At 41.7% G+C, this 20,868-nt stretch overlaps 1 protein-coding gene across 1 annotated transcript; it reads left to right on the top strand.

The window, feature by feature from the left end:
* The first annotated feature begins 6,249 nt into the window (after positions 1-6,249).
* Positions 6,250-20,562, top strand: TRIM6 (tripartite motif containing 6). Its single transcript, XM_079104707.1, is given in 8 exon segments — positions 6,250-6,385; positions 12,828-13,314; positions 13,787-13,882; positions 14,527-14,757; positions 17,996-18,119; positions 18,403-18,429; positions 18,654-18,703; positions 18,705-20,562. Coding segments are annotated over 7 exon segments (1,467 nt in total). The 5' UTR covers positions 6,250-6,385; positions 12,828-12,891; the 3' UTR covers positions 19,221-20,562.
* Positions 20,563-20,868: the final 306 nt, after the last annotated feature.

The following is a 20,868-nucleotide window of genomic DNA, read 5'->3' as shown; positions in this document are numbered from 1 at the left end:
TCCGTGGCGGAGGGACTGGTATTATTGCCTGAGCATTAGTACCTGTACAGCACTTATTCTTTCCCTGATGAAGGTAACTAGGCGATTTCAGGCAGGCAAGAGCCAAGGGGGCGGGCCACCAATTAGCAGCCCCTTGTTTGCAGTCCTTGATAAACAGTCCTTGATAAAGGCAGGTAAATTTGGTAATCAATGGCCTCCGGAGATCCTTGACATTCCATTCTTCCAGGGGCAGTCTCCAACTTGCAGAGACAGATGACCTCATGGCTTCATTTCCTCGATTTGACCCGATCCCCTATTTCTACACTAACTGCCTATTCCCAATTCTGGCTTCATTCCCCGCTTTAGCTTTAGGAACCCATAACTGCTTGTTAAGGAAATGAAAAGGGGCGTCGGTCATTCTGGCTTCTTCGAAGCTGAATGGGGGCAGCGAGGGGCAAGCAGTTTGGAGTTCCTTCTTTTTAAAAAATCAGGTCAATCAAGGGGTCCCAGGAAGAAGCCTGGTTGGGGAAGAGCAGGTTGTAAAGTCATCTGGGGGTGGCTGCTTCTATGATAGAAGAACAAAAAGACATGAGTACTGAAATGAGATTAGCACAAAGTAAATGTTGCAGCATCTGAAATATGCCACTGAGTATCATGAAAATGACAGAAGTTAATCTCTCACCAGGAGGTGGAAGAACTGAGAAATTGTTCCCATAACTAGGCCTAGCAAACGCTGGAGAGGACAAGGCCTTTATTTGGGGACTTTAACATTGCCATAGATGTCCCCAAAAAATATAGTTAAGCTACTTAATGTCATCTGATTTTGTAAAATATCCCTTTATTGGTATAACCTGTGTTTACTAGAGATCTCTATACTTTTGTTACTTAGATACAGATAATCATACTGGCAAACATAGATTAAGTCTACCTGTGTAGCTTAGGAAGGTCTGCAGGCCTTAAACTGACTAAAAACTTCTGACTCTGGCAGTTTCTCTGATAGTTATCAGGCTACATCTAAAGTTACATTTAACTATTATTTCCTTTAAATGCCCAAGAATGGCTATACTTTGGTTTTAACTGTTTTGCTGGGTATCTAAGATCAAGCTGGTCAAATTGACCTGGTTCCTGTCTTGTTAAAGAGTCAGCTGAGTCCCACAGGGGTCACTCATACAGAACTTAAGAGCAGCTCCTTAGCTCCACCAGTGACTTTGGTTAGGCAGGGTCTCTTGATGGGGTGACTTCCTTTAGAAACATCAAGGGATGTTTCCCCTTTTCCATGACCCTCCTCTGCAGCAGATGCACTGGATGATTTTTCATCCTCTAGTCAACAATCTCCTTGATCAGGAGGTTGTGTGACCCAGAGTTGCAACGCTCCTTAGAGAAGTTCTCTTATTCCCTGGGTTCAGGCTAATGTTGAGGGCAAGACCCAAATATGGACTTTTCTTGACCTCTGTATTTAACTCCAATTTCTAAGTTTGATCTTAATTATCCAGCAAGCCAGTCTCACCAGTCATAAATTAAGAGTAATGGGCTTTAACTTTAATGTCCATAACTTTACAGTTATTTACCCTTTTATCTAACTGGAGTCTGCATTAGTACTGGAAGTTACCACTATCTATTCTATAGGTGATGGCTTATTATCACAAGTTACCTAGGTTGTATATTCTTGAAGCAGCTACTTCTGCAAAACATTAACAGGTAACAGTTTTACAAAATGAAATTAGCAAGAGTAAAAATATATTCAGCTTGTATAATAGCTATCTTGAATTTTGATTGAGAACTATATTCTATCCCCTATTTGAGATCACAGTACTTTTACAACAAGAACCAATATTTTGACTATAACTTTAAATAAGCTGAAGTCTGACTTATTTTGGAGTCACTCTAACATGCAGTAAGGTGGGAGGCAGAGCCTTATCTCAGGTAAGGCAGGGCTCTTTACAGATCTTAAGTGTTCTAATTCTGATGTTGATCTTTGCTTCTTCCTTAAATATCATTAAGTAGTTTACATATACTGTTTCCTGAGCCTATATAAACTTTATAATTAACACAATTTAACATAGTATCTAAAACATGAATCAAAGAAAGGCTGAGAGAGCTTTTAACTTTCCTTTTGTGATTAAGTGGCAAAATGTTTTCATGTTTCTTTCATATTTCACAATATTAACCTTTAAACAAATCAGACTCTAATGTTTAGAAATACATTTACATTTGAAATTCTTTATCCCAGTGTAAAAAGTAACAAATTTTACACATACCCTATTGATAGCAGGTCCTATAATAGAACATTAAATGATAGAAATAAATCCCCAATAAAATTTACTCTTTATAAGATTAAGATTACCATTACAGACAAGTTTAATCTGGAGGATAGCAGAGCTTAATAAATTAGTTGCTTTAAAAACTTGTGGTCCTGAAAAATATGAACACATTTAATATACAACTAGTGACCATTTCACAAATACCTTGACACTTTTATCTTACCAAATTGAGTTTTTAAAGAGAAATGTATACTCTGTAACAAAGTACAATACTCTATAATAGTTGTTTAATCATTATTGTATACACCCCAATTTTTAAGACTAATTGTTCTAAAGAATAAAACTTAATAGACACAAAGTTAAGAGTAAATTAGTGTTTCAAATCCTTGTCATTTTACCATGTCATTCTACCATATAGATTAAACTTTGGTTTATATCAGAACGTTAGTATTTCACCTTAGGAAAAACCTTCAATAGTTTTAGCTGTCTCACATACATATAACCAACTTAGTTACACACAAACTTGTTGAAACTTGCCTTTTACTTACACAGACTTTCTTAGCACTTACTTAGACCCTCATGTATTTCATCACACAAGCACTTTCTTACCCAGAAACATTTCCTTTTTCCTTTTACTAAATATATTTCCATACCCAGAACCTTTTATTTTCTCTTTCCTACTCGTTGACCCCTTTTTGTTCACATTCTGAAACAACTCTTATGAAATTTCTGAATTTAGATAAATTACTCTATTTTAATAAGATTAAATATTCTGTTGTTTATAGTACTCTAATTGAAACACAGTTGAAACTTTTGGGACCCTTTGTATATAGAATTGCACTTGTTAGGACATACTCTTAGTAACCTTGTTTTTAGTTTAGTGATGACACAAAGCAAGTTTAAACCCTTTTATTTACCAACCTATGAAAACACCAATAATGTTTAAGTATGATACCCCATGGAATTCAAGGAGTTAAAAGTACTCGATGTTATTTAACAATTAGCATTTTAACTTTGTAAATTAATCAGATGTCTCTACAAACACATTAGAGTAATCCCATACATGTTAACTCTAATTCACTTATTCTGTAAAAACCAAGATATCAGACAAGTGTCCTGAACAGTATTTGCTGTCTCTTCCCTGTTGAAGAAAAGTCCTAGAAACAATTGATATTAGACATTTTATTAACATCAATATTTTATTAGCTTGACCACCTAGAGACTTGCAAGTTATTTTCAAAGACATTTTACTCTTATTAGTTTACCCAATTTGAACCTTTTTTAAATCACGTGAATTAAAAGTATCTGGATCCATTTTTAAATCTTAATTTTAGGAGCGCTCAGTTTTGATACAGACAAAACATGACATCAGACAGCACAACATACAAATAACACAAAATCAAGCCCTTGTAACTTTATAGGTGAATCTCCATTGCAGTGTAACAGATATTCAAAAACTCTAGTTGAATAAAAAATAGAACTGATCAAAAAATCATGAGCTCAAAAAAACATATAATTAAAAATATAGCATTTACTTTGCTGGAGTTTTAAAGACTCTTTTTACCTTTTCTTTCCCTGGGTTTGAGACCGGTCTCCTACTGAGCCTTTAGGCTTCTTTTATTTATATTTCAATGTAAGCCTTGACTGAGATCTGGAAGGATCTAACAGGTTTTAACAGAAACTCTGTGTCTAAGGCATTTTAGCCATCTCATCCAGACAGGTTGGATGTTAAAATTATGAGACCTTATTTTTCATTACTTTTGAGACTGAAGCTACTTTGCTAAGTTACCCTTCAGGGCTGTCGGGAGGGGGAGTCCAGAGAAGGAACCTTTGGGGTCCACCCGAGAGTAGCCCGGGCCGAGAACCCCCCAGTTGTTCCAACCCTTCCTCCACCTCCGCCACAAACACACAACAGAACCAGATACAGACGGGCGCCAATCTCTGATCCACCAATTGAACCCCATCAGCGCCCTTACCGACGGAGACTACCAGGCGTCCCTGGCTCTCCTTCCACCCTTAGGGCGTCCCCCAGGGCTGCAACCTGTGGCCCCCCAGGCACGTCTACCGGCCACTGTCCGGTCACTCTCACGAGTCACCGAACGGCTGCCACCGAAACCGAAAGCGCGCTCACAGAACCAGACCAACTAACAAAACACAAGACAAAGACAGACAACTTCGGGGTACCCCTTCTTACCTCCAAGGTCGACTCCGCGGATGAGGGGGCGCCGTCTTATCCCGGACGAGCCCCCAAATGTAAGGCCCCCCCAAAAGGAAACCCCAACTCTGTCCCAAGGATGGACGGCAACCCCAATCAACCGCAGGAGGCGTCACTTGATGCAAACCGCAAGAGGTGTTTATTCCAGCGCGCTGGGACCCAACTCCAGGAGTCGAGTCCCTAGCAGAAAATCTTGTAGGTTTATAAAGGCAGAAACCACACATCGGGAGGAGTCACACATGAAAGGGGGAAAAGGGGGGACAAAGCTGCCGGGAAATTTCAAAGGGGGGTCTGGGTTTGCTGATAACATACAACATGTTTCACAATGTTTTACAATAGGGCGTAGATTCTGGTCAATAGTTTCTGGTAATCATTCTGTTTGATCACTATCTGGCTATCTGGCTCAATTTACCCTTTTATTCTCTGTTTGGGTCTGTTTCTTGGAACAGCTTTAAGGGCTTTGTTCCCATTCCTGGGAGGGTGACCTTAGGGAGTTGAGATGACTGGGAGGGTGACCTTAGGGAGTTAAGATAACTGGGAGGGTGACCTCAGACAGCTTAAAAAAATGTCCATTCTTTCAGTCTCTTCAGGTTACTTGCTACTGCAAGATTTGTATCCACTCCAGGCAGTTTGGGTAGATGTGGGTGAATCTCAGGGCATAAGCAGGCTTCAACCTGCACATCACTGCAGGGAATGAGGAGGCAGTCCCACCTTAGAGCCTTTGTGATGAGAGGTGGTCTGAAGTACACTTTGTGTGGTCTTAGCCCTGAGGACCTGAGGTACTCATCAGAATAGAGACACTTCCATATTTCCAGTTTTGAAATTCCAACAGTCTTCCATTTGTCCATAACAGTACAATCTCTTGATACTTAGTTCTCCCCATGTTGTCCAACTTCTGTCCTGACTTTTATCTGCACATCTAGGCTCTCTTCCCTCCGTGTGCCCACCCCACCCCAAACAACTTCTACAGCCGGTGACACTCATCTGGCTACTCTCCTTAGACAGGAAGTTTGGCTTTTTTTTTTTTTCTTTTTTTCTTTTCAGAGTTCTGGGCCATTAAAACCTGCAATTGAAGTTCCTAAGCTCTGTAAGTTTTGCAAGTCCATAGGTATAAGAACTTAAAAACAAGGACTCATGGTCATGGTCTCTCAGTTATATAAATTAAAATTATAGATGCACACGCAAGGTATACAAGCATGCTTTTTTTTTTTTTTTTTTTTTTTGCGGGGGGTGGGGGGGCCGCCTGGGGCTTGAACCCAGGAATGCTTATATCCCAGTCCTTTATATTTTTTCAGACAGGGTCTCACTATGTTACTTAGGGCCTTCATAAATTGCAGCCTCGAACAAGCAATCCTCCTGCCTCAGCCTCTCCAGTTGCTGGGATTATAGGTATGGGTCACTGTGCCTGGCACATACATGTAATTTTAAATTGATAAATTTTAATGATCTCCTGGCAAAAAGTGCTGTAGAGTCAAGTGGTCGTCTTTTAATCATATAACTAGATTTTTTTATTTATTTAGACATTTTGATATATTAAATAGGGAGTACAGGTCTATTATCAATGTTATTAAACTCTGATATGATGTTGGAAAGCTAAAGTACACCGACGATAATTTACAAGGGCCATCTCTGGCATTCTGGTGTTCTCAAAAGCCTGAGGATTGGCTGTTCACCAGGGAAGAGGGACAGCTTTCCATTTCTGCCTTCAAAAGCTATCTCGGTGCGGCCCACCGCGTGACCCGCGGCGGCGGCCACACCCTGGGCGGCGGGTCCGCAGGGTCTCACGCGGTGCTGGACAGATCTGCCCCATTGGCGGCACCTCCCCTCCGGCCCCGCCCCTTTCCCCCTGAGTCTTTCGGCTTTGGTGGAGGAGGAGGCGGCGGCTGCAAGGCTGCGAATCCTGGGCTCTGATCTAGGCCACAGATTCCAGGTCAGTGAGCAAATCCATTTTCTGGAGAGCGCTGCCCCCTGTAGAACCTAGTTTGTTCCACCCTGCAGGTCGGGTTGGGGTTCACGGGTGGAGGAAAAGCGCAGGGAGTCCTTGGCAGTTTTGAGTTTTGACTCAAGTTTGGGAGAGGAGCATGGATTCAGAGGTCAGCATCCCCTCCCCCAGCTCCAGTCTCGCGGCTCCAGGAAGTGAGCAGCGCTCAGCCTCCACCGCAGGAGGTCCTCCTCCTCCCAGAGGGAGGTGAGAGGTGAGCCACACTGCCTGCCCTGGGTGTCTGCAAAGGCCAGCGGCCCGCCGAGGCGGGAGTCCTGCCTTCTGAAAGGAAGCAGAACCCAGCCAAGTTGGGATGAAACACAAGTGGGAGACCCTCTGCTCCTCAGAGTTAACTTAAGACTGCCTGATTTGCTCCAAGAACTTTGTCAGGTGTCGCCCACGTCTGGAGCTCCTCCGAGGGTGGCTACTGCTCTATGACTATCCCTTCAGGCAGAGGTGAAAGAGACAAGGTCCTTTCCCTTTCAGAAATATAGACAATATAGAAATAAAGAGTTATTAATAATAATAAATCAATACATTCTTTAATAATAAAACTGTCTTTATTTCTATATCTTCCTCATTGGCAGTGTGTTCACTGAGGTTGGGGACATTTTATTTAAGCAATGAATCAATCAATCAATTGAGACAGAACAGGGTGGTTAAGAGCATAGGTGCCCAATGTCTGTGTGCCCTGGGCCCGTTACTTGACGTCTCTGAGTTTTAATTTCTTTTAACTATAATATGGACAGAGTAATGTGTGTATCCCAGAGGTTTGGTAAGGATTAACTGAGGGAGATTTAAACACATAGGAGACTGATATGGTAAATATTCAGACTATTAAGTTATTATTACTGACAAACTCCATACCCAGCTTTTAAAAAAAAAAAATGCAGCAATCAAAACAATTTTTGAAATAATATGTAAAGAAGTAAAATATGTTAGCATGCATTATGAAGAATATGATCCCTACCTATTGCATTTATATAGGTTAAAATATAAGTTCTCTTTAAATAAGAAGTTACAAGTGAAATATCACAATGCAGAAAAAAATATAAAAATTTTATATTCTGGCCTTAAAAAAAAAAAAAAAACTCAGTTGATGAATTATCTAACAGTGATTTAAGTTAGAAGAAAACCTGTGCAGGACAATATATTAAATTATAACTTTTTGAAATGTAGGAGAATAATTTAAAATTAAAATTAAAAATGTTATTCTCAAAGCACAAGTAGCCCAACTCACTTCTGAATGTAACTGCAGCTGTCTTATCCACCTGCTGGAGGGCTCCCAGGCAGGGAGCAGCCCTGCCCTTTTCGATCCTCTGTCTTCTGAGCCCCTAGTCTGAATCAGCACCATGTCCCCTGCTCAGCCACTGACTTTTATTCTGAAATCCATTCTGATAATTGTATCATCTTCCACTGTCATAGATGCTGTCGGTCTCAGCATCACTCCATTCTTTGGCCCTCCCTTCCCATTCCTAGCAGTTTTGCACCCTAAATTGTTTCTACTTGGGGAAGGCAGTGCTTCTGAACCCTTAATGTGCATACCAGTCATCTTGGAGATCTTTTTAAAGTACAGATGCGGGATGATCTGGGTGAGACTGAGATTCTGCATGAAGAGGTCCAGTGGAGGCCAATGCTGTTGGTTCATGGACCACATGACCTCCTTTTTCAAGCATTTGCTTCTGCTTTAACTAGTCTCCCCTTGTCCTGAATTTGGCTGATTCAGTCCATAGGACTATAGGACCTCAAGCTTTCCTGGTCTGTGTACCTCACATAGCTAGACTAGCCCCTCTCAACCTGTCTACACTGCTCCTGAGGCATGGCCTCTCTTGTCTTCTCTTCAAGAGCCTGGACATGCTAGTACATGGGCATGGTCATTCAAACCTGTGCTGACTCTTCCCCTCCTTCACAATTTCTTCCTTTGCCTAGCTTCAACTTTATTCACTTTGGCAAGAGATACCAACTTGTATATCATCTTTTCCATTCAGGACTCTGTCTTGAATATCTAAAGTACTGCATTAGATGGGAGGTGGGGGTCTAATGAAATAAAAATGAGGCCACATATGTAATTAAAAAAATTTTAGTAGCCTCATTAAAAAGTAAAAACAGGTAAAATTAATTTTAATGTTTTTTATTGAACCCAATACATGGAAACTATTAAGATATATAATCAGTAAATTTTTAATGAGATACTTTATTTTTCTTACTAAATCTTCAAAATCCAATGTGTATTTCACACTTATGTCTTACTATCCATCTGTACTTCAAGTGCTTCAATAGTTACATACAGCTAGCATATTTGATAAGAGTTCTTCATTCTTAGAAGACTGTAAGTCAAGCCTTCACTTTTTCTCATTGCATTTCTTCCTTTTTACTTTGTTTTTGTCAGTTCTGTTGAGTTGTGATTTCTATCAAATAAGTTATAAATTATCAGTATACTATTCTTTTTTTTTTGGTTGTTGTTGTTATTGTTGTTGTTGTTACTAGGGATTGAACTCAGGGGCACTCTTAACCACTGAGCCACATTCCCAGCCCTATTTTGTATTTTATTTAGAGACAGGGTTGCTTAGCACCTTGCCATTACTGAGGCTAGCTTTGAACTCTTGATTCTCCTGTCTCAACCTCCAGAGCCGCTGGGATTGCAGGTGTGTGCCACCATGCCCAGCTACTGTTCTGTTTTGATAGAGAGCGTTTAACATCCAGCACAGTCATAACATATGAAGAATGTTTCCTTTACCCTCCGTGTTACCCTGTGAACCTTTGCAGTTCATTCCCTCTCGTGCCTCAGGCCCTGGCTTCCACTGATGTGCTTTCGAATGCTATCACTTTGCCTTTTCTGAGATTTCATATGAATGGAATTATACAGTAACTTTAGTGTCTAGCAGCTTTCAATTTTTGTTACACTTTTTGAGATTTATCCTGTTGTATCAGTAGTTTCATTTAACTGGTAATGTTAAATTTGACCTAAAGCTGCTTTCCTACATTTGAAGTTTTGTGTAAAGATTTCATCTTCCATAATGAACTGTTACCTAACTTGTTGTGTAAACAGATTGTAACCTATTCTTCCAACAAATAGCAGTCTCAGCCAATCACAAGCAGCCAACTGTTGAAACCATGTTCAAATAAGATAGGCAGTTGCCAGAGCCAATCAGACTGTCTGTACCTCACTTCAGTTTTCTGCTTAGCCCTTCTCTTTTTGGGGGATGGAGGGTACCAGGGATTGAACTCAGGATCACTCAACCACTGAACCACATCCCCAGCCCTTTTTTAATTTTATTTAGAAACAGGGTCTCACTGGGGTGCTTAGTGCCTCGCTGTTGTGGAGGCTGGCTTTGAACTTGCAGTCCTCCTATCTCAGTCTCCCGAGCCACTGGGGTTACAGGCATGCCCCACCCAGCATCTGCATGGCACTTCTTCTCTGGTTACTAATATAACTGGCCTACATAGTAGGAAAGAGTATTCTGAACCATTTTTGGTTCAGACTGCTGCTCGATTTTAGAACTGCAAATAAAACCAATTAAGATTTGCAAAATTAAATTTATTGTAATTTTGTCTTTTACCAGTAATATACCATTGTACGGATATACCACGATTTGTTCATTTACCAGTTAAAGTTCTCTTGGACTTTCCATTTTGTGACAATTACTAATTTTCTACCTTTATGAGGTAGAAACTTCTTCAAGAGGACTGCATATTCCAAGTACAGTTTTACCTGAGATGAAAGTATGCATGTGTGCATGCATTGGGGGAGATGGGTTAGACCTTCAGTTAAAATAATAAGACTAATACTACCACAATGATTTTTTTTTTCCACAATGATTTTTTAACATTAGCTCTTACATATGTTGGCACATTAATTTCCACACTCCAGTGCCATCATCAAATACAAATATAAGCTCAAGTCCAAATATAACTTGAAATTCAAATAATGTCAATTACTCTTTTATGTGAGAGTGCAGTGTTAGGTTCTGGGATACCTGGAAAGGTTAAGAGAGATTGGGCCTCTGCCTTCGGACTCCTAACTGAATAAAGGCAGTAGATCCTCATAGTGCATGTGTGAAGTGAAATGGTGTGGCTGTCACAGGAAACCCCTCTTTGCCACAGGTGTGATTAATCTGGTCAAACAGTGTCTCACATGATAGTTAAATACTTCTGTAATACCTGTCAGTAATACTAATTAGATGTTCAGCGTTCATTAATTTGTCACAATTATGTTCTACTTCCTTCATGGAGAGAAAGGAAATAAAGGAGTAAGAGGAACTCCAGCTCCATAGTCTGAATGTCTGTGTTCAAAGACCTCTTCTACCGCTTGAGCTAGCTTCTTAACCTCAGTTTGCTTCTTAACCTCAGTTTGCATAACTATGAAATGGGGTCTAAGGGATGCTCATTATTGAGTATATGCAAAACAATTAAATTTGGGTGCCGTACATAATGGGCTGTCAATAAATATTTCACATTAACATTGTTCTTACTGAGCAGGGCAGAGTGGATGGCCAGATCCAGGACCTGCAAGAGCATCACAGGCCACTAGATGGCAGTGCTGAGGCCCAGTGGATCTGGCTGCAGTGCCTCACGGTCACCTTCCTCAGCTATGCTTGTCCTGTAGCTTTCTTTTCCCCTTGTCTGGGGCACTTTCTCAGGCCCTTTGTTCTGATGGAAGTGCTCTTACTACCAAACAATTAATTTTTTTTAACCTATCAAGCTGTCAAGATGGGAGGAAATTGGTAGTTTACAGGGCCTTGTGGTCTTAGGCCCGCACTGATCCTGTTGTATCGGTGTACCTCACTTTTGCTGGGGACCAGCTGAAGACAAATTATGGAATTCCTCCTGCTCCCAAAACCATCTGGGCAAGCAGAGCAAATGGGGAAAAAAAAATCCAAGTGAAAATGACAAAATGACTCAGTACTAGGAACAGTTTTTTTTTTTTTTTAGTCAAAAGAATATTCTGTGATTTCAAACAATGGTGATTTAATTGTACAACTGAAAAGTTCCAAGAAAAATAAGTTGAAAGTAAAGGTAGTATTTTTCAAGAAGGATATAAGGCTTAATTTGTCAACAATTATGTTCTACACCCTTCATGAAGAGAAAGAATATAAAGGAGTAGGATGATAAGAAACATTCCTTATCTGCCTAATGACCTTTTCTTACACACAGGTCCATTCAGAACCTGTCAGTGGTTATGATAGGCCTCAGTGGAATCTCCTCATCAAATGGGATCTTTCCCATTTCCACACTCCATCCACACTCACTTATGTGAGCCACCATCTTTCTGACCTTCCCTCATTCCATCAAATTACATTCTCAATGTGAAAAGCATAAAAGCACATTACTGCCTCTGGATTTCTGCATTTATTGTTCCTTCTGCAAGGATGACCCTTCACCCTGGTATCTTTGTGACTCACTCACTTCTTGAATGTTACCTTCTCTGAAGGGTCTGCTCTGTCCAGCCTATGTAAATCGCAGCTACCATAAACGCGCTCTCTGCATACTTACCAGCCTTTTCTTTTTGTCACTGCCTGATATGTATCTTCATTGTCTGAATCTAAGCTCCATGAGATCAGATATTGTTCACAGCTGTAGCCTGGACAGCTAGCACAATGCGCCTGACACACAGATCCTCAACATTGGATGAATAAAAATGTAGAACCTCCTCCTCCCTCCATGGATGATCAGACTTCTCGCAAGCCTTTTGTTTTAATCTCTTTGCTTCACTCTCAGGTATCTGATCTCTAAGATCATAGACACAACTGGCAGTGAAGACACAGCCACCTCCCACTCCATATAGAGCCCTTTCAAACCTGCTCACCTTCCAAGAAAAACCCAGAGAAACAGGAAAGACCACAATAAGGGAAGAAATATTTGTATAATTAACACTTCTGTTACCAGTTGTGATTTCTTGCTTTCTTTGTCCTTCATAGGACAAATCCTGCATAAGTAAACACATACATTCTTTGTCCTTCAACAAGGAAATAGAGATGTTAAGTGACTTCAGAAAATCATGTATTTTCTAGGTGATAGAGTAGCCAGAAACCTAATCTTTTCAGGGTCCTACTTCAAAGATCTGTCCTCAGTCTCATAATTTTAACCAAAAATAGTCGGTACTAAAGGCAGGACGAGTCAGGTGTGGACCCAGTGTTTTTGGAGTGTGGACAACATTTTAGGTAGTCAGGGTTTCCTTTGGTCTTTCCATCCAATAGGAGTAAGAAAAAATTATAATAATCACTCTGATAAGGGTAGAAGCTGGTATCTTGTATGAGTTGGGGTAAAGAAAGTGTTGGAAATTAGAATGAGAAGCCCTTGTTTGCCCCAAGGGTCTGACCTCTGTCCAGCTCAGGACAATAAGCCTCTTTCTTAACTTGAACCTCTTTTGTTTGTTTGTTCTTCTACCTAGGATTCCATAGCGGGACCATCTCCGAAGCAGGCCTGGGCAGGCAGGAGTCAGCAGAGTAGCTACAATGACTTCAACAGTTCTGGTGGACATCCGAGATGAGGTGACCTGCCCCCTCTGCCTGCAGCTCCTGACAGAGCCCGTGAGCATAGACTGTGGCCACAGCTTCTGCCAGGCTTGCATCATAGAGAATAGTGAGGAATCAGAGATGGGCCAAGAAAGGGAGAGCAGCTGTCCCGTGTGCCAAACCAGCTACCAGCCCAGGAACCTCCGGCCTAATCGGCACCTGGCCAACATAGCGGAGCGGCTCAGAGAGGTAGTATTGTGCCCAGGGAAGCAGCTGGAGGTAATTCTTTGTAGACACCATGGAGAGAAACTCCAGCTCTTCTGTAAAGAGGATGGGAAGCTAATTTGCTGGCTTTGTGAGCGTTCTCAGGAACACCGTGGTCACCATACATTTCTCATGGAGGAGGTCGCCCAGGAGTACCAGGTGGGAGCCCGGGACAGAAGGAGGACAGGGAGGAGCAGGGTCTTTTGCAGGTTTTAACTTGACATGGTGCTCTCATCTAATTTCTTTGTAGTCCCCCTGTTTACCAAAAGGATGAGCCTAGAAAATGCCTTCCTGGTCAGGAGTATAGATTTGGTCTTTTCCTTGTTGCACAAGATTGATTAGAAGGAGCTGCTGGTGGTAAAAAGGATTGAGGGTGGGAAATACATTGGCAGTGAAACTAAAGGAGTAAAGTACTTTGTGGTCAGGTTCTTTGCCCAGGAGAAAGATAACTGGCCTGTTCCTGTTGATCTCCATCCCTGTGTATATAACATGCTTTGGCTGTCTCAATTTTTCACCCCAGGACAGGACAGCCTCTTCTGAGGTCAGCATAATTTCTGCCTAGTTCATTGCATGTCTAGGTACTGAGACAAATTTAGAGTTTGATCCTGCTGCTCTGGTGTGTTTTGTCCAGGAGATGTTCCAGGAGTCTCTGAAGAAGTTGAGAAAAGAGCAGCAGGAAGCTGAGAGGCTGAAAGCTGTTATCAAAGAGAAGAGGGCATCCTGGAAGGCAAGAAATATTCCTCCCAAGGGATCATAGGAGCAGAGGGCAAAGGAGTTCTGGTTTTATCTGTCCCTGAAATTATGCCTCGAAGTGCTTCCCTTACCCTTGTCCCCGGCTGCATCCCTTCCAGACCAGAGCATTTCCCATGTGCAGGGGGACCGAGATGGAGTTATATAACAAACATATCAAAAGTGAACCCAGGTCTGTGAAGCAATCACATAGCAGAGGAACCCTGGCCAGAAATAGCCCCAAATTCATAATTCTGGATCTTATTTTAGTTTCAGTCCCTTTGGCTTCCTAGGAATGACAATTTAGTCACAGGCCAATAATTACTACCTCATTACACAAAATTGGAAGTAGAGGCTGTTGCAGAGCCAAAAGAGGCTGGGGAGGCTGCTTGGAATCTAAACCTTTTTAGGAATCAGCCTATATCTAGCAGGCTTAGATAAGGCATCCTGGGGCTATTGGTCTGGGAAGAACAGAATGGAGAAAAAAGGAAAGAATAGCTTCCACAGATCTATACCTGCAGGCATTTCCTGTCTCAGTGAGGTTGGGCCAGGAAAGCAGTGCTGCACCCAACTCCCCATCCCCTGTGGAGGAGACCCTCAGCCCACCCAACAGGTACCTCCTTTTCTTCCTCGATACTGAAGAATCAGATGGAGCCTGAGAGACAGAGGATCCAGACAGAGTTTAACCAGCTGCGAAGTATCCTGGACAAAGAGGAACAGCGGGAACTGAAGAAGCTGGAGGAGGAAGAGAGGAAGGGGCTGAGCATTATAGAGAAAGCTGAAGGGGAGCTGATCTACCAGAGTCAGTCACTGGAAAAGCTCATCTCAGATCTGGAGCATCGATGCCAGGGTTCAGTAATGGATCTGCTGCAGGTAAGACTCTTGGAGCTCCAAATATGAGAGTCAGAAAGAAGAGAAACCAACTTCCTTTCGGGAAGACAGGACTAACATCCTGGTAGGGATGAGGAAAACTAAATCCTTTGGCCTGGTAGTGCCTCTTCCCTACTGAACAGCAAAGCATAAGGTAATTTAGAGAACAAATGCCATATTTTTCTTTTTTTACTTATGAAGGGTAGTCTGAAAGTTTGATACTGTGAAAAGATCTGCTATATCCACTGATGCTCTGCAGGAGTGTTTCTCAATCCCCAGAATACCATAGATCCCCAGGGAGAACATATCAAACCCCACCCCACTTGAAAACCACTGTTTTTCAGACACTTCCTATACTGTTACTATACTGGGAATTTGCTAAGTTTAGTCACAAGAAGACGCATGACACGCTCAAGTTCTTAGAGGCTCGGTAACTATCAGCCCCTCTTTGCTTTTACTCTTCTCTAGAAAAGAATCATTTAGAATGTTGCAGTAACAGATATTTGAACAGGTTTTGGGGCTGCTCTCTGGTCTATGTGTAGGTGGTTTGGAAGAGTACAAGTTATCCAGTCTGGTAAGATTTGATGGAGGAATTTGAACTGAGACCGAGACTTGAACTGCGATTGAGGCTTAAATGTTTGGTTACTGTTTAGAATAACTGCAAAGTTGAGGCAAGGTATACCTAACTTGGAACCTTTAGGCTGTCGCTTATTTTTTGTTCCCCTTCTTGCTTTCCTTTCACTCTTCCTTTGCTGGTGGACTAATTATTTCTCTGCTTATTCTTGGGTGCTAGCACTGGAGTCATAGAATAGTAGTTTTCTACCTATTAGAACTTTCCCTCACTTGCTGCTTCATTTCATTCTTCTTGTCATTCTGTCCTATCTTTGGGGTCATTGAGGTGTACCCAGTAAAAGTTAGAGAGTCAAATGGGAAAGTGGTCAATTCTGCTGAAATGAGCCAGCCAGTGGGGATGATAAAGGTGAATGGCAGGTGGCTGAAAGAAGGCAGGGGTGTGAGATGGACTGGCCTGGTCAAAGAGGGGATGTCAGGTCAATGTATGGTAGCTTTTAGGACAGTATTTTGTCTAAATTTGGGGACGAAGCGGCTGTTAGCATCATTCAGAAGGCTGGAAGGCAAGACAATCATCACAGGAATACTGTTTTCTTTTAAATATCTTGAGTTGGAGGTACTTGTATCTCATTTGCTGTTTTGTTTTGTTTTTTAATTAATCTGCATGATGAGAGAGAGACCTCAGCAGAAGCACAGGTTTGGGAATCATCAGTACATATGTGTTAAAATCAAGGCAATGGTTGAAGTCAGCAAAGGTCAGGTCAAAGGTCAGAGAAGATGAAGTTTGCAAGATAACCTTTTAGAAGCCTGTGAGTTTGCATCTCCAGCAGCCAGAGTAGAATGTAAGTGTCTCAAGGACAGGAATCCTGACTTCATCATTCTCCAGAGCCAGGCCCAGTGAGTGGCAAATAATAAGTGGTGTAGATGTAACACCACATGCACAAACACACACACATAAAAATAAAGGAGTAATGAATTGTGTGTCTGCCTGATATCTTCACATGAGTTCTAAGGGACAATCTGCCTTGAGTTTTTAAAAGTCTTTTTTGTGACTATATTCCTTTTGTATTATGGAGTGGTAGAAATGGGATGAGGACGAGACCTGTTACTTCTTGACTTAAACTGTTTTTTTCTTTCCTAGGATGTGAGTGATGTCATACAAAGGTATGTGTAGAGAACATGAGCTGATTCCCTTATGACTTTTTTCCTTTCTTTCTCCTCCCCGCCTTCTGCAATACTAGGGATTGAACTCAAGAACGTTCTACCACTGAGCTACACACTCAGCCTTTTTCATTTTGAGACAGAGTTACATTAAGTTGCTGAGGGTCTCAATAAGTAGCTGAGTCTGGCCTTGAACTTGCAATCCTCCTGCTTTAGCCTTTCAAGTTGTTGGGATTACAGGCATGTGCCACTATGCCCAACTTTTGATTCCCTTGATTAACAAAAGATTTTTGTGGTAAATGGGAAAGTGGGGGAAAGTCTCAGATCAGGGAAGATTCAATACTATGGTGTCTTGAATCACTTGTCACATGAAAATCTGGGGATCTTAAAATAAAGGAAATGGACTGAATTCCATGATAGGAGAAATTGAAGTATGGGAGGAAAAAATTGTCACGGAGAAGTTATTGTCAATGATAATAAAAAGTTGTAGTGTTAGTTATCCCCACTTTGTATCCTGTCACATGACTCCTTTTCCACAAACCTCTCTCTGCTTTCTTCCCTGGTTACAGCTACCTCAGCGTGCACAGGGTTGTTCTTTGTCTGTGCATTTTATTGAGGGAAATTCCCTTCTGTGTTTTTTGTCTGGGTTTGAGAATTTGCTCTTGGGACGTGAGCCTTAAACTTGCCTTTCTCCACTGGCTTTGGAATAGTCCAGGACTTTGTATTTAGTTCTCAGATTTATGTTTGTCTCAATTCTAGTAAAAACACAGATCTGAGACTGGAAAAAAAATAATGTGGGCCCTGGAACTGTTCTCTTCTCCATCATGTAGTATAGAACCACATCCAGCAGCTAAAGTTACCTGCACACCAGCACCTTCAGGCTCCTTACAGACAATGAAGTACAGAGCCTGTTCTCACTGAGTTTGAAGGTGAGGACGTTTTGTTCTCCAGCTGGTGTAACATCCCTAAAGACACTGAATCCTGAGATCCTGTTTCGAAAGCCTTCCTCCTGGGCTTGTGGCAACTCTAGGGTCTATCTCAGCCTACAGACTTCTGAAGGAAGCCCTGCATTTGGTACTCCTGAAGCTCCAGCAGCAGGTCCCTTGTTCCACCTGTCTGCTGTAACATCCCCAATTCCTCCTGGAAGACCCTCTGGTATGGTACTAATATTTTAAATATCATGTGTCTTTTTTAGAGACAGCAGAGGATTTCCCAGCCAACATTCTACTCAATTCCCTACTATCTCTTGGACATAGAGAAAAGAAAAAATTATTGTGTTTTATAAAAATAACAACAGAAAAACAAAGAAACAAAATGAGGCTTTAAGAGGTTAACTCTTACTGAAATTTACGCAGATGGAGGGAAGCTAGTTTGTAGTTCTGACATTCTGGTCTAGACCCGGGCTCTTTGCAGAATGGTGTAACTGTCCTAAGGAAAGAGTGTTAGAATTCATCAGTGGGCCTGAGAGGGAAACAGAGTTGTTGGAGGAACCCAGGGTCAGCAGTAGGAGCTTATCAGGTCTGTCCTCCCTAGGAGTGAATTCTGGACCCTGCGGAAGCCCCCGACTCTGCCTACCAAGCTGAGAAGTATGTTTCGAGCCCCAGATCTGAAAAAGATGCTGCGAGTGTTTCGAGGTGAGAAGATGTGAGGAAAGAATGTAGATGTGGAATTACTGTAGTGTAAGAAATAATCAGGATAGAGGGCGTAGTTGCTCTTGGGAATGGTGGTGAGGAAGGAGGGTACAAAGTGAGGGAGGCGTTGTGCTGAAGATGTCATTCACGTGTAAGGGGAGAGGAAATGACCAGTTCATATCCTTACGGTGTTCCCTGGCATTCTTCTCAGTGTGGTAAGGGAAGAGATGTCAGACCCAAGACCCCTGGTTCTAGGCAACAATTTTTTACTCTTTTTATCTTACAGAGCTGACAGATGTCCAGAGCTACTGGGGTGAGTGGAAACCATGGCCTCTTTGAGTTGACCTGTCTGATGCCCTTTCACGTGCCCCCCCAACCCCAAATAAATTCACACCTTCTCTCAGGTCTGAGGAGTCAAAACCTCCCATTCCCTATCACCTAGTTCCAGTTCCTCCCAACCATCTCCTCTGTCCCCTCTTTGTGTCACAGGACCCATATGCCCATTCTCATCTGCTGATGTTGTACCTTTTCCTACAGTGGACGTGACTATGAATCCCCACACGGCTAATTTAAATCTTGTCCTGTCAAAAAAACCGGAGACAGGTGAGATTCGTGGGTGCCAAGCTATCTGAGCCCTCCTGTCTGGAAGAACATCATGACTGTAGCGTCCTGGGCTCTCAGCACTTCTCCTCAGGAAAATACTACTGGGAAGTCGATGTGACCAGGAAGACTGCCTGGATCCTGGGGGTGTGCAGCAATTCCATGGAACCTGCATTCTCTTGCAGCCAGTTTGCTAACAAACAGAATGCCTATTCCAGGTACCAACCCCAGACCGGATACTGGGTGATTGGGTTGCAGCATAAACGTGAATACAGAGCCTACGAGGACGCTGCCACTTCCCTGCTCCTCTCTATGACAGTGCCCCCTCGCCGCGTTGGAGTTTTCTTAGACTATGAGGCTGGTACCGTCTCCTTTTATAATGTCACGAACCATGGCTTGCCCATCTACACCTTCTCTAAATATTATTTTCCTACTGCCGTTTGTCCTTATTTTAATCCCTGCGACTGTGTAGTCCCGATGACCCTGCGTCGCCCAAGCTCCTGAGCAGCCTGCTTCCCCCACCCACAGCTGAGTTAGTACTCTTCACCCTGCGGCTCATCTGCATGAGTCTCCTTTCTGATCAGTCTTTGGCATGATGGCTCCTTTCCTGTTGAACATACACCCAGGGGTGATGGTGAACATCCTTGACAGATGTTAAAGTAGGTTGGGGGAGCTTTCAGCGTTTTTCATTAAGCAGACCTGGTATTTGAAGGAAAGATTTTCACTGACACATGAAGTCAAATCTAAGAAATTCTCTTCTTTTAACTGGGCATAAGTTTTTGTACTGAATGAAAAATTGAATTCAACAGCTTTCCTGTAATCATTGAGATAACTGTGTGTCATTTTTATTGTTCCTGATAAGGAACAATGAATTCCTGAAATAAATTATTATTGTTAGAGGCAAATAAATAATATGTTATGGGGGCTGGGGATATAGCATAGTTGGTAGAGTGTGTGCCTCACAAGCACGAGGCCCTGGGTTTAATCTCCAGCACTGCAAAAAAAAAAAAAAAAAAAAGTTATTATTACTAACATATTGGCTTAGGTCTTGTTTTCATCTGTTATGAAAGCAGTTGGCCTGTAATTTTAAGTTCTTGCAATTTCTTTTTAAAAATGCAATAATGAGCAAAGAAATTATTGTGTAATTAAATGTAGAATCAAGTGCTAAATACAAACCACTGTAATTTCAGTGGCTTTAAATTCACAATGAAGAAAAAGCTTGTGACTTCCTCCTGCCCTATAACCTCTAAGACAAACTTTAGACTTGACCTTAAAATTTAAGGGTAAGCAAACAAAAAATGAAAAAGAAATGTATCATCCAAGTAAATTGAAGTTAAAAAAAACGTTCGGAGGATGGTGAGAAGAAAATGATCAGTCCAATACAGACTTTCCTCTTGGAATGGGAGAAAATATAATTAACACACTTTGGGGAAACAGGATGACTTTTCTCCCACTTCTCCATACCCCCTTTTTTTTATGCCCAGCACAAATAGCAGGTAAATGAGCCACTGTGACTTTGGTGGAGGGGGCGCCATGTGCTTTCCTTTTTGTTTTTCCTTTATTTGTTGTTTTTGCACTGAATGTTTTCTGAGCCAACTATAAACATATTGCGAGGTCAGTGTGAGGTTGGAAGCAAACATCAAGCTGGCTGTCTATCACTGCAGCCAAGAGCCACCACCAGTGGCGTTTGAGCACCTTGCATGTGACCAGTCTGGATTGAAATATTCTGTAAGTGTAAAATGCATACTGGATTTTGACTAAAAATAATGTAAAATATTAAAAGCCTTTATATTGTATATTGCAGTGATTATATTTTGGATACCTCAGGTTAAATAAAATGTATTAATCATTTCATCTGTTTCATTTTCCTTTTTTAATGTGGATACTAGAAAATGTAAATTTACATATTTGACTCACATCATAATTCTATTAGACTTGACCCTGTGATGAAATTTTTGTCCCAAAGGGATCCCTGGTGTAACAGCCTATGGGCCAGGATACAGACGTTCATTAAAGGCACACATTTTGATGACTCCCCCATACACACACACTAAGGCACTTTTATAAAAGGTAGCGGTAGAAGAAAGAAAATCTCAATATATCCCAAAGGGTGGACTTTTGGAAGATGATAGTAAGGGATCATGGCCAGAGA

This window comes from Sciurus vulgaris (assembly GCF_902686455.1).
Source record: "Sciurus vulgaris genome assembly, chromosome: 11".
NCBI classification, from domain to species: domain Eukaryota; kingdom Metazoa; phylum Chordata; class Mammalia; order Rodentia; family Sciuridae; genus Sciurus; species Sciurus vulgaris.
Note: the sequence above shows the minus strand (reverse complement) of the source record. Positions and strands in the feature narration are given on the sequence as shown.